Raw genomic sequence first — 13,256 nt, forward strand, 5'->3', positions numbered from 1 at the left:
ACGCTAACGAATGTTACGTATGATATCCACATCGTCGTACCGTAATGTGCACTTCGTTTTGATAATACTGACGTATGTGCTCCAACATGAGTGCTGACGTTATCTCAGACCATACGTTACCCTGTAAACGCCAGCGTTGTCGATGTGCCTGGTAAGCCCACGATGTGCAAACAACTACTGCACTTATAAAAACACGTCGATCCACGTCGTAACGCTTGCCTTAAAGCAAAAAAATGCAGCATAGAACTGTTCGCTGACTCCTTCGCATGAAACCGATTCCCACAAGGCTTGGAATCTGCCGAACTTTTTTGTTCTCGAAACTGTATTTCATCAAATAAAGCGTTTAAATAGTGAATCTTAATGCATACGCTACAGAAAAAGTTCAACGCAGCGCTGCCGATGGTCGCGCCGCTTGTTGGGCTGCGGCAGGCGTGCCGGGTGCCTGTAGCGGCGCCATCCGGGGGTAGTCGGCATGCTTGGGGATTGTTTGCGTATGGCCAACCAGCGAGGGGCCTCTGTATGGCACCTGGGGTCGGGCTACCGCAAACCCATTGTCGGGAGCCATTGTCGCAGGAAGAACGGCGGGAACCAGTGCCGGACGTGCTGTTCCACCTGCGCGTGGAGAAATGTACACGTATAGTATATATAGTGGAGCCGTTAATGGCAGGAGGAGCTTGATGTGGGCGAGTTGGTGTAGCATACAGGAAAAATTTAACGCTGCGCAAAATACACGACGACTAGAAAGGAACACTTACAACGTACACGCGCAATAATGGCGCACGCACTTGGTATTGACTCCGTCCGCGTACAAAAAAAAAAAAAAATGCCGTGGTCGAATGCGGTTAAACCAAGCTTGTCGACCAATAGCAGCAGCTACAGCGGAAGCATACCGCGGCAGTGGTACGCGCGCGGCAAGCCGAGGCACGTTGTACACATTTCTTTTCATATTGATGGCGCGGTAATAATGTGAAAGAAATTGTGGTGTCGAGGCCCGAGTGCTCTCTGGCTCACGGCACTCGCCGACCGACGTAGATGGGGGCGCGGGAGAGGACAAACCGACAGTGCGCATGTCCGTTGCTATGACAGCGAACGTGGACGTTCGCGGAGCATCAAGGTCAAAAGCATGCACAAAGTCGTTTGCTGGGTTTGTACCGGGAGCAGTGGCGCTATGGCTGTGAAACCTGAGACCATTCATCCCTGTGAAGACAACTGAACAGCGGGGCAGACGGGTGCAGGTTTTCCTTTCTGAGAAGTGTAAGGTATGCGTAAACGTAGAGTTATATTGTACGTTGCAGCCTTCCCAGAACGCGTTTTTCGGGCAGTATATAGCTGTGGCGTCTTCTTTGTCGCGTTCGTCAGCATCCTGAACGGTCCCTTTAAAAAGTCCCATTGCGCGACCACCGAAACGCATGTCTCGCATCAAATTTCCTCAGAACCGTGTTATTTCTACAAAGCCATGGTATTTCCGCAAGCATGTGGTACGAAGCGTGCTATTGTACTTATTTATTCACTTAATTGTTCGTACTGCAACAACCATTACAGGAGTTTTATTTGGGTGGGAATAAATGCATGAAAACTAGAACAAAATAGTAACGAAACAAAAAAAAGAGAAATTGACCAGTGAGATTCTTGCAATTTTAGATTTGCGGTTTTTCACCTTTGCAAGAGAAAGGGGGCTTGATAGATGTGCATGATTTCACTTTACATATCGGAAGGGTGTAGAACGAAATAAACAGCAGGCAGTCCCACTCGTCCTGGTCAGTCGCTTTTCTTCTTGTGTGTGCGTTAATATTTTCGAGCTAAATCTAGTTATAACGATGTTAGACCAACAAGCCAAGCCGACTGTTCTTCTGCATAAGATGCATCATCCTGACTATGCCCGCTGCAGGGCAAAGGCCTCTCCCACGCTTCTTCAAATAACCCAGTACTGTGCTTGCTGCCACCACGTTATTCCCCCAAACTTCCTAACCTCTTCTGCCCACCTAACTTTCAGTCTTCCCCTCGCGCGTTTGCCTTCTGTCGGAGTCCAGTCTGTTAATTGTCCACCGGCAATCGTGGGACTTGTGTCACTGACTCCGCCGGGATGTGAACGGAAGTTGGCGACCACTTTCTAACGTATTGTCTCTGACAGACATCGAGTGGCGTAGTCACTGAAAGGTACTGCAGCCTAGTGAATGGCACACCTGGTCATCAACGCTGCTTCAAAGGCGGATGATTAATTAGCACGTGTGCTTCACATAGCGTCCATGCCCACGTTGCTCATCTGCCTGGCAGTTCTCATAACCTCGACGACGTGCGTTCATAACTCAAGAAGACGACACCTAGCGAGCGTGACAATCTTCAAGAATTTTAGTGGCACGGGCACTGAGTGACACCATGTATGTCTTCCAAGCATTCCGTTTACTTACTTCCGTTTTACTCCGAAGTTACTTCCGTTTTAGAGTAGAAGCTCTTATCAAAATACAACCGCAGTGGGGTAATTGTGCGTCGCCGGTGTCCGTAACCACCATCGCGCGAAATAAGAAAAAAAAAATTAAATAAAACATACCCAGGATCAGATGGGACATGAACCCAGGCCCACTGCGTGGCAGTAGAGTATTCTACCACAGAGCCACGCTGGTACTTGAAACTCCTCTGCAAAAATATCCTACACAGGCATCATGTCCGGCAAGGAATAGCGTTAACCTGTGTGATTTAGCGTGGCAGAAGAGTAAACCAAGCGTCACACAATGCTAATTGTCGACGAGTGTATGATTACTGCTTCCCACCCACTAAAGGTGCTCAGCCATTATTCATCGTCATCAGCCACATGCAACATCAACAAAGTGCACATAATACCTTACAGATGCGTAGGGCGTACCTCGCTTATCCGCAGAAAGACGAAGAAGGGTATAGTGGGTACTTCCCTGCTTCACAAAAACTATGATTTGTGGCGTAGTGGATACCTTGTTTGTGTACTTGGATTAGTTTCCCCAAGAGAGTTTAGAACGGGCTCTAGAAAGGCCGCTCTTCCAGCTTTCGCTATGACAGTGTAGCGCGCTCGGCGCCGGCCTATCGTTTTCTTTTAAAGAGTATTCAGGAAAAGAAAAATAAACTTAAGGCATTTGCATAAATGAGGAAAAAATCATTTAAAAAATTTACACGTCCCTAATACGCCTCAGGGAAGGGGCGGGAGCACATTAAAGGTACGAAGTATCTGAGCCCGTATGAACGCGCTAGCGTTAAAGAGCGGTATCGCTGAAATATCGGCGTCGGCGTCGTTAGTTGTGAGAAAAAAAAAATCGGCGTTGTCCGTGAGCGAAGAATCGAGATGGATGCAAATAAGTGAATTATAAAAATATAACCGCCCAAGCACAGATGGTTAACCAGCAAAGCTGAAACGTGCGTCCCCTGTGTTTATCACTGGGTTAATCAGTTTATTCAAGTCTTTGTTTTCTTAATGAGGGTACACACACTTTTCACTTGGATTTATCGCAGAGTTTATTTCACATTTCGCACACTGCGATTCGCATGATTGCCATCATGGAGGAGTGCAATGAGCGGTTCATTGGATTTAGTAATGCGTTAATAAAAATGGTTAGTACTAGTGAATGCATAGCTTGCCGCTAAAAACACGCACACAAAAGAAGGCGAGGACGACGACACGGGCGGTTAGTACTATAGCTTTCACTGTTGCTACTGATGCCACACCGGGGCAACACGTCTCAGCTCTGCTGGTTAATCATCTGTATGGAGTACTCAGGTTCTCCTCCATGATTTTGACAAGGGCCTCTTCCAAATTAGGAATCCCGATCGATTTTGTTTATGTAGTCGACAACGTACGCAGCACACGCGCAGTGGTCGAGGGTCACCTGGCACGCCGAACATGAGCTCTCTTACGGAGCTGCTGTCGACGCTGAGCTTCGTAAGCCGCCTGCTGTTCGGGAGTTCCTACGATGCGTGGGCTACCCGTGCTGCACGCGTACTGGGCTGCAACGGAGAGAATGACGTCACAGACGGCGCAGCCAATGGCGCGCCTCGCTTTCTCTTTTGTTACTTTAGCACTCATCCGCATTCGCACCTGCTTTTTTTATAATTTCCGGCGAAAAAACGCGCTAGTAATTTTTTGCGTACATACGACGGACGAATTGCGGTTTCGAATAGAAATATGCTGCTTCGCTGTAAAGTCTTCGTTTCGAGGGTGAGTCGAACGCAGGTCTTGTGCGTGACATTCAGGCGCTCTAACACAAAGCCGCTCTAGTGCTTGAAACTGCTTCTAAAGACAAAAAAAGAATAAAAAAAAGCATGACTGGTGTGAAGTCTATAGTGCGAGAAGTTCTGTTAACACTTTTTATGTTGCGTGGCAGACGGGTAAAAATGCGCCAGGCGCAACATTACCTGAATTGCGCAGAGTGTATTGTTTAAAGGTCCACCCATTACAAAGGTCTCAGGCATAATTTATCATCAGCATCAACAACAGCATCAACAAAGTGTGCACCTGCACGTATTGGCTCACCGACGCGTAGTGGGTACTTCGCAGATTAGCAGTATGAATAACTATGGCGTAGTGGGCTTTTCACAACTGCACTTGCAGTAGCCATGCATTCTAGGAGAGACCAATGTGACATGCCGAGACCCTCTTTTCGTCGTGGTACAGTTGAGCTGTCCAATGAGAAGTGAAGCCTCGCAAGCGAATGAGAACACGATGCAAACGGGGCCCGATCACGCTGTCGCGTTCTACTCTTGAGACGAAGCTCAAGTATCCAAGTTTTCACAAATGCATCTGATACACTATATAGAAATATTCGTAAGATAATACTGCAGCATATCGTGATGCTCGATATATCAGCAGTGGCGCCAGCCGGCCAATGGCAAAACACAATTACCCAAGAGAAGCATTGTAAATTCGGCCCCGGAATAACTACCTATACTATATGTAGAAGAAATAAAACGGCAGTTTGTTTGCTGTATTTTTGTAGAGTGCGGTGTTCACCTAGCACCTCCGACATCACTCATAACATTTGGTTATTCAAATGTGTTCAAATCTTCACACTTACCGCCCGGAGTTCCAGCAGGCCCATCCTTCGCAGCAAGAACCAGGGGCAGCTGCAGGTGGTCGGGGTCGGGGTGGAACTTCGTGGGAAAGCGAGTGCCGTCCCCGAGGCTGGTGAACAACGGGAACACCCACAGGGGCTTAGACTGACCGAACACCTGTTGCAAGGACACGCGTAACACACTCCATAAGGCATACGATGCTAGCGCTATAACGGACATGAACTGTAGGGTATACAAGCGAACGTGGTGCCGTGTTGTGTCACCTTTCTTCTGTCTCTGTCTGCTGTGGAGTCACCTTATATGCAGGATCACTATGGATGCAAGGTCTCTCATTCCTGATTACCACGGCCACCGACGTGAGTCTGTCATAAATTTGTACGAACTCTTTTATGCCTAGTAACAGCAGAGCTCCGAGACCACTGACTAGGGAGAAAGCGAAGAAGTTGTATCAACAGCGGGCAGAAAACAAGGATGCCTGAGAAGAGATTCAGATTCAAGGTTGAGAGAAAAAAAAAATAAAAGGCCGGCCCTCCTTTTTTTTTTTTTTTGTCCTTTCAAACTTCACCTCCTTGTCAAGATGTTTGCTATGGATATAGGCAACCTTGTTCGCGACACTCTTTACGTACCTACAGAGCTGTACGTAACACGTTATAAGTAATCCAGTACTTGTAATCAATTACATTTTCTTGTAATTTTCTAATATAATCGATGAACTTTTCGAAACTGCAGTGCTCCGGGTAATTCAATTATATTTTATCGTAACCGATTACAGTTATTCAATAATTTTCATTTTTTTTCTAAAATCATGTTGTAATCCTTATTCTATGGCAGTTCACGATTCCTGGAATTCGGTTCCTGCAAACTATGCCACCACTCTGTAGAGACCCCCCCATCCTGTCAGACTGGAAGTCCCTAAGGTGTCTATTTTTTTCCCATTTTCCTTCCCCTTACCTTCTACGCCTTACCCGAGCGCCAGCAACAGCAAAGCGTGACGCTTCATAGGGGACATGGACACAAGCATCGAAGCACTGCGCAACTACGGGCTGGTGCGCAACGTGTTTCTACGTTAAACACTGCCCTGCCTATCCAGCGCATTCGTTGAGAGAGTGTTCACTGTAGCAGCTGACCTCTTCACGAGGAAACGTGGAAGAATCACTAACGACAACTTTGAAAGACAACACCCGTTGAAAGTTAACGCGTAACACTCTACCACAGAAGCCGCAGTAAGCCTTCCAGCCTTCATCCAAGCCTCCAACCTTGCAAGCCACAGTAGTTCGTTGTATACTATAGTTTGTGTGAACTTGTGTTATTGTGTTACAGCAATAAAATTTTGAAGGAAAGTAACGCAAAAGTAATTTATTACATTTCTGTAATTGCTCAGTTACATTCCTGGGTTGGTAATTGACCACTGTCAATTATTTTCGGTAATTGACCACAATTACATTTTACAGGAAGTAATTGTAATCGATTACTTATTCTCTTTAACGTGTACAAGTACACCTACATATGGGTCTGCACATGATGGTATTCAACAAAGAAACAAGAAAGTTGGTACAATGTGTTATAGCGAAGACAGCTAGCTGTCACAAACAAACCTGTGCCTCTCGCTTTACATAGTTTCGCACCCGAGACCACCCTCCCTCCTTACTTTTCGGTTTAGAGTGGGGTGATTAACACAGCAACGAATCCGACAGACAAAATCTATTGCTCTATAAGTACCTTGCGTTCATATTTTACGCGCTTTTTTTCGCTATATTTCATTGGTTCACTTAATGCAGTGCTGGAATATTTGTAACGGAAATGCGGAAGAAAGTACTTTTACATTCGCACAGGCATAGAGAAATGTTCATGAGATCTTGGCATTGAAATGTTGCCCATATATGGAGGATATACCTAGAACGAAGACGTTGCAACGCTGGAAAAACTTTAAAATGATCGTACGATCACAAGTAACTAATGTAGGTAAATATTAAATCTGTCATGATTATAACAGTTTAACAGTAAGCTTAACCGGGACCCGGCACGAGCCCACAAGCATTGCCCTGTTCTGTACAGCTCAGAAAGATTTTTACAAGCTCGAACCACTTTACGGAGCTCCTAGAGACACTTCGGTGCATCTTTTCGGAGTCGCATCACAAGGCAGACTCTCTGCACTTATCACATTGCCGTACCTACATATCTCGTCGAGTCTGCATATCTAAGATTTACAATTAATTTCGGCGTGTGTCCAAGTCAGAAGGACAACAACCTTGCATATAGGTTAATAGAAAAATATATCGTATTACCATCATACACGAAATAATCTCGAAGTGCTGGTATTTGTAAATACATGCGTATACATGCGCCTGACATCGGCAGGGTGAAAAAAAGGAATGCAGTCTGACACATGATAAAACAACGTAGGCGTGCAGACTGAAATACGGGAGAAGAGATCAACACAACACGAACGCCGGCTATCAACTGAAAAGGCGCACTGCTGCGAAAAATGAAGTAGACACAACAATTTATATGCGCATGCGCAGGCATGCAGCGCTACTTGTCAGTCCGGCACACATGGGGTCCTACGCGCGAAATTACTGTTCAGGTGTTGCGGTTCTTCCCTATATGCAAGATATCCGACGATCTTTTCACTTATCTCTCTGTCTGCAAGCCTACCTTCCATCATGAATTCCTACCAACTAGCTAAACTCCTTGTGGTAATAGAATCTCAAACAGTTGGTTCATGTTGTAGCAGAAGAAATTGCGACTTATTTAAAAAGCCAGGAACTGTGCAAGTGGCGAAAGGCAGGTCAGGCGTAGCATATTTTAAAAAGCGTAAAAACAGAGCCGAAGACAAGACGAAGCAGCAAAATCAAAAGCAAGCTAAACCAGAGCTGTGTCCGTGTTGCTTTTTTAAATGCGGAACATTTCTTAGTCGCACCTGGGGCGTCGGCCGTCGTCAACATCCCCAGTGCGCATGCTCGGCTCGTCTCGTGCCGGCAGCCGGCCTCTCCTCTCCCTCCCTCCACGAATTGGGCCAGAAATGACAGAAGTTACCTCCTCTCCTGTCCTCAAGATTAACAAGTTGTGTATGCAGTAGTCATAGGTTCCTTAGGTATCGTTATTTGTTGTTTCGTGACTTTATTATTGTAAAACTATGCATTTTGTTCACCTTGTATGAAAATGCGTGTGTATATATTAACAATCTATGTTGTTATTTCTGTCGTCTATGCTCTGACTGTGCATTCGGGTGCAAGGGTCCCGTCAGGCAGAGAACATCTGCCTTTTGTCCTTGTATTCAAGACATTTTTGTTGTCTGAAATGAAGAGCTAAATAATTAAAAGACGGAAAACACCAGTGGAGAGTAACGCGCTTGTTCTTTGTATTTTTCAGAGGTTGTGTAAGGGCCTTTTAAGCACAGTTTTACAGCAGAGCTGTTATGCCCAATGTTGGCCGTGTGTCGTAGACAGAAAATTGTAATCATCATGAACCGGCACGCACAAGCTTCTTCCCTGTCCGCTTGGGCTTCGCTCCCAGAACACGTACGCCCATTTCTCCGACGTGGGATGCAATAACTCTGATGGGCGAGAGAACGAGTACACAGATAAAGATAGAGAGAAAGAAAAAAAGAAAACAGAAAGAAAGAAGGAAAGAACGAAAGAATGAAAGAAAAAGAAAGAAAGGAAGAAGAAGGAAATAAATAAATAAATAAATAAATAAATAAATAAATAAAGAAAGAAAGAAAGAAAGAAAGAAAGAAAGAAAGAAAGAAAGAAAGAAAGAAAGAAAGAAAGAAAGAAAGAAAGAAAGAAAGAAAGGAAGAAAGAAAGAAAGAAGCAATAAAAATACAGCAAGAGAAAAATTCTTGGCGCAAGAAATTTCTTCGCGAGAGCAAGCATGGCCATGTATATAGTATAGGTGATAGGTGAGAAGGTAAAAGCCCAGCCAGGACCAGGTAGGTGCCCACCCTCTCCCCTGTGACCTAGCCCTGCGCGATTTAGTTCAAGCTGCGCTAATTTGTTTACGCTACAAATCCATACTTGCCTGCTCCACGTTCTTGGCGCGGCCCAAGTCGAACGAGTCATCGGGCTCTCGGAACATCGTCGCGCGCATTTTCTCGAGCGTAGTAACGTTGCGGAACATGTTGTCCAGGTGAATGTAGAAGAAGCTGCCGATGCCAAGCGACAGGTAGATGCCGCCTATGACGAGAACGCTGACGTTGATTGTGGCAAACGAGAAGCCCGGGTTGAACCACGAGTAGACGGCGTGTATGACGGACGTGGTCGCCGTGAAAGCGGCCAGCAGACACGCGTATGCCGTGGTCAACAGGAACGACTTTTGGCTCGTGAAGGAGACGCAGTTGTTGAACCACGGGCAGTGGTGGTCCATCTTTGGCACGCATCTGAGGCCAGTAGATATATTAGAAAATGAGGGTCGCGCGGTGGGCTTGTTCGAATAACTATATAGCTTTGCTCGTTCTTGGTGCCTTGGTATTGCGCGTGCAGTTCTCAAACGCGACCTGAAGACATTCAGCATAACGGCTCGTGCGCGCTATTGCTCGAGATAACCACGTAATTTCAGTGCGAATGTGGCCACTGAAGGTAAGGTTTGCTGTGATGTAAATGTTCCGAGTAGAAACTATGACAACATTACACTAACTGAATATGGTGGAAACGAAAGTACGCCCATTACTTAGCTCTAATTTCCACGCTTCAATCCGTGAGCGGTGCACGCTTTGTACCAGCATGAACGAGTGTATAGACATCGCTTGCGTCAGGGATAGCTGGGACGTCCCAAAGCATGAGGGCAAAGGAACCATAGCCAGGTCAACTGATCGACCACTAGTGCTGGTCACACTGCCCTACACTCACTGTCAATATCAAACGCTTGCGTAAAAACGTTGTGGAGTGACAGTCTCTATGGTATTCACCTATGTATTATAGACTTAGCCATGAGTAAAACTTGAATTGAAAGAATGCGCTTCTGCTCTGCTCTTATTTATACCACTCAGCGTAGACAACAGGGTTTGCTGGCTTTGACCAGTGCGATGATGCATGTTCCAGCACACAAAGGAACATATGAGCGCAAAAGAAAAGGACACTAAGTAGTTGATGTCCTGCGTTGCTGGTGTCTTTTTGTACTCTGCGCATGTGCGTTTTAGTGCGCTCGAAGATGCACCATAATCTTATTCACACCACATGCCAGCGTGCCTATGATACCATTGTTTTGTAGGCAGGGCAGTTTCTTTTTTTTTTTTTGCATGCCCACTTTCATTATTACGTAAGTGTGCGTTGCGCCCCTCGGTTTATCCTGGTCATATTGTATACCGTGAGTCTATGCAAAGCGTAGGACATGCTCAAATAATTGGCGACAAATTGACGCAATCTTCATTTTTCTTTTTTCGCAATACCTCTTCGCTCCTATAGGTGCCATGCTCTGTCTAATACTAGCTCGAACACCATCGCTGGCTGCAGCATCTGAGGCGGAACCTGTTACAAGTTCGGTCTTCACCCAGTCTTCGAATGTTCGCTTCCCGCTCGATTTCTCAGAAGCCAGACATTCGACGACCACAGCTTGCTATTTGCTATAAGTTCGTGAGCCGAAACGAACGTTCAAAAACCGTTCGAAACCCGCCGCTGCTCTTACAAGCAGTTAAAACGTAAAATTATTTGCTGTACATGGACCCACGTCTTTGCTTGATACACTCCACACATGTCTTCTTTCTTTTTTTTTTTGCCGAAAGACGCGCTGCACATTACTTGACTTTTATATGGTGGCAGTAAACAAAGTGTTTTAGTATTAAGGTCTCATTTAATGTTGTTAGCGTTTTCTCCTGTGTTAACCGGGATCATATTGCGAGGGTCCATACAGGAACACTTAAAGAGAAGATCAAACATTTCTCGTGTAAGCAAATTACCCTTTCAGACGACCAGAAGCACCACTGTTGAAGAGAACAGACACTAGGTAAGCGAGAAAATACGCAAGAAAATGCGAGGGGTGACGCCATCTTGAAGGGCTCACACCAAATTGCCGTGACGTCATAGATTCTGATGCCGTTTGCTAAGGCCCACACAGTTCACAGTCCATAAAAATGAAGTACATTGTCCTCATTGGAGGCCAGAGACTTCAGGTACCACATGTCAGCAACTTTTGTTGGTCAATATGCCCAAACACGAAAAAAAAGCAGAGTTGAAATTTATGACGTCGCGTGGACGTTCATGTGCTTAGATTTCGGCGCAGATCTTAAAAATCGAACTTTCACCTTCATCTCTTCCTTTATTAATAAGCCTGTTGTGGTGAAAATCACTATCGTCTTATTATCAAAGAATAGTTTATCCGTTTAAATGATATATTGCTTCACTTTAGTGTCCCTTTAAGGCAGAAATGTGAGGATTCCACACTCCCCTGAGGTTATAGCCTTCGGCAATTTCCCCAACTTGCGTACCTCCTGCACCAGGAGCAGTGGTGACACCGGTCGGGTTTGATGCGCTGGCATATGGCACAGTATCGGACACAGCCGTCCATGCCCAGCGTGAGGATTCCCCGCTTGTTGCCCAGCTCTTCCAGGTACTGCCGACGCTCGTCGAAACCCTTGGTCGCGTCGAGCCGTTCCCTCTCGTGGGTGCTGAGGCTGAAGTATGCAGGAATCTGCAGTGGGCCTACGGAGTACCATTAACGGTCATTATTATCAGGCGTTCGTACGTTACATGGAAGCTGTGGAAAGCCACCTAGGTTTGTGCGTTTGGAATGAAATGTCAGAACGCGGTTCCGGTGAAGGGGCAAAGCAGTGGTGTCAAAGGCGTTGGCCAGTTCGTACATGACTGTCCAGTCATGGACAGTCATGTGCGACACTTTACCCTGTCCTGTGCGATACCGTAGTGTTCATAACTCTTTATGAACATATTTGCACATGCTAACTGAGTTTAGCAGCTGTGACATTTAAAATGTAATTTCATTGTTTTATCGAACATTGCTCACGAATGCACACTGACACCATAAGCGTGCGCACGGGGGGGGGGGGGGGGCAAAGTCAACCCCACACATTGGCATAATAGGGAGGGGGGTGCAGTGTCAGCGCCATACATTGACATAAGAGGGAGGGGGGGCGCTGCGACGAGCCTTCGCCCCCCCTGAAGGGGAACCCTGCGCAAGCCTATGATCGCCACCGTGAGCACGCGTATACGGTGCAAGCGAACATCTTGCATTCGTGCGATTACTAATGCAGCGAAACCTGGCGAGAGATCTTACCAGCCAGAATAGTGTAGACGAAGGACCAGAGGCAAAGCGAGAACAGTACGTGGAAGGCGACCGAAAGCAGAGCACGACAAACGGCGTCCTGGATCAGGCTGCCGCAGAGAACGCTCATATAGACGTAGTACGTCCAGCTGAACAGCGCAACGAGGCCTATGACGGGCAGCCATTCAAAGAGCGGGTCGACCCAACGCGCTGGACCTCGGGGCATCCTCAGTATCTTCTTCTTATCGTGAGGTGCTATTTCACGCGCTCGCTTGCTTCTCATTTCATAGCACTTACCCGCTACCGGCGATTGCCAAAAACCTGTCGCGCGTTGTTCAGAATTCTGGCTAACCACTCGAAATGTGAATAGCCCAGATATTAATGCGATAGCATGGGAGAGCCCGTTTCGCGGAAATGCCGGTGTCGGTATCGGTGTCATTTTTTAGAGGCGAAAAATCGGCTTTGTCCTTGAGCAAAAAAACGAGATATGGAGTCAAATAAACGATTATTAAAAATCTTCAGTTCCAGTGCGAATCAAACCCAGGCCTTCTGCGTGGTAGTCGTGTGCTCTACTACAGAGCCATGCCAGATTTTTTTTTCGTTATTGCCTGCCTTTGGTGCATAACTCTGAACGAAATACAATGAAAATAAGAATACACAAATTACACTGTACTTTTGGCGGACGTATAATCGGCCAGCATCCCCCGTACTGGCTTCGTCTAACTTAACACTCATGCAAAACCACCAGTGGCTCTACTCTTGAGATCAACTCAGGAGGTTCCGCAGCTGCTTTATTGATTTCCTCGAACCAATGTATGTTCTCCCAGAAATACATTCCTACCGGCTGAGCATCCTTTTCACAGTAGTACCTGCTATTCCATAGCGCCAAATACAGTGGAGGCCTAGCAACATAATTAAATAAAAAAGTACGCCATCCTCATTCTCTATGCTTAAGTACCGGATACCATAGGATTCTAATGGAAATTCTTTCTACGCAGCCACGGCAG

The 13,256-nt window shown here is 46.2% G+C and overlaps 1 protein-coding gene across 1 annotated transcript; it reads right to left on the reverse strand.

Annotated features, from left to right (window-relative positions):
• Positions 1 to 382: 382 nt before the first annotated feature.
• Positions 383 to 12,531, reverse strand: LOC119397909 (palmitoyltransferase ZDHHC20-B). The gene is made up of 7 exons (XM_049416532.1): positions 12,262 to 12,531; positions 11,459 to 11,672; positions 9,058 to 9,415; positions 5,037 to 5,190; positions 3,880 to 3,969; positions 1,012 to 1,197; positions 383 to 612 (listed from the first exon to the last, which is right to left on the reverse strand). Exons 1-7 carry the CDS (start codon positions 12,473 to 12,475, stop codon positions 383 to 385), a joined length of 1,446 nt encoding a protein of 481 aa, XP_049272489.1. The 5' UTR covers positions 12,476 to 12,531.
• Positions 12,532 to 13,256: the final 725 nt, after the last annotated feature.

The sequence above is a fragment of the Rhipicephalus sanguineus genome, chromosome 6 (assembly GCF_013339695.2).
Source record: "Rhipicephalus sanguineus isolate Rsan-2018 chromosome 6, BIME_Rsan_1.4, whole genome shotgun sequence".
NCBI lineage: Eukaryota > Metazoa > Arthropoda > Arachnida > Ixodida > Ixodidae > Rhipicephalus > Rhipicephalus sanguineus.

What these genes read in the sequence shown, in the direction of transcription:
- LOC119397909 (XM_049416532.1), bottom strand. Translation starts at nt 12,475, where the DNA reads ATGCCCCGAGGTCCAGCGCGTTGGGTCGACCCGCTCTTTGAATGGCTG. An exon ending in GCCTGCTGGAACTCCGGGCG is followed by an intron (nt 3,970 to 5,036) that starts GTAAGTGTGAAG and finishes TCTCCGTTGCAG; the next exon opens with CCCAGTACGCGTGCAGCACG. An exon ending in TCAGCGTCGACAGCAGCTCC is followed by an intron (nt 1,198 to 3,879) that starts GTAAGAGAGCTC and finishes TTGTCTTCACAG; the next exon opens with GGATGAATGGTCTCAGGTTT.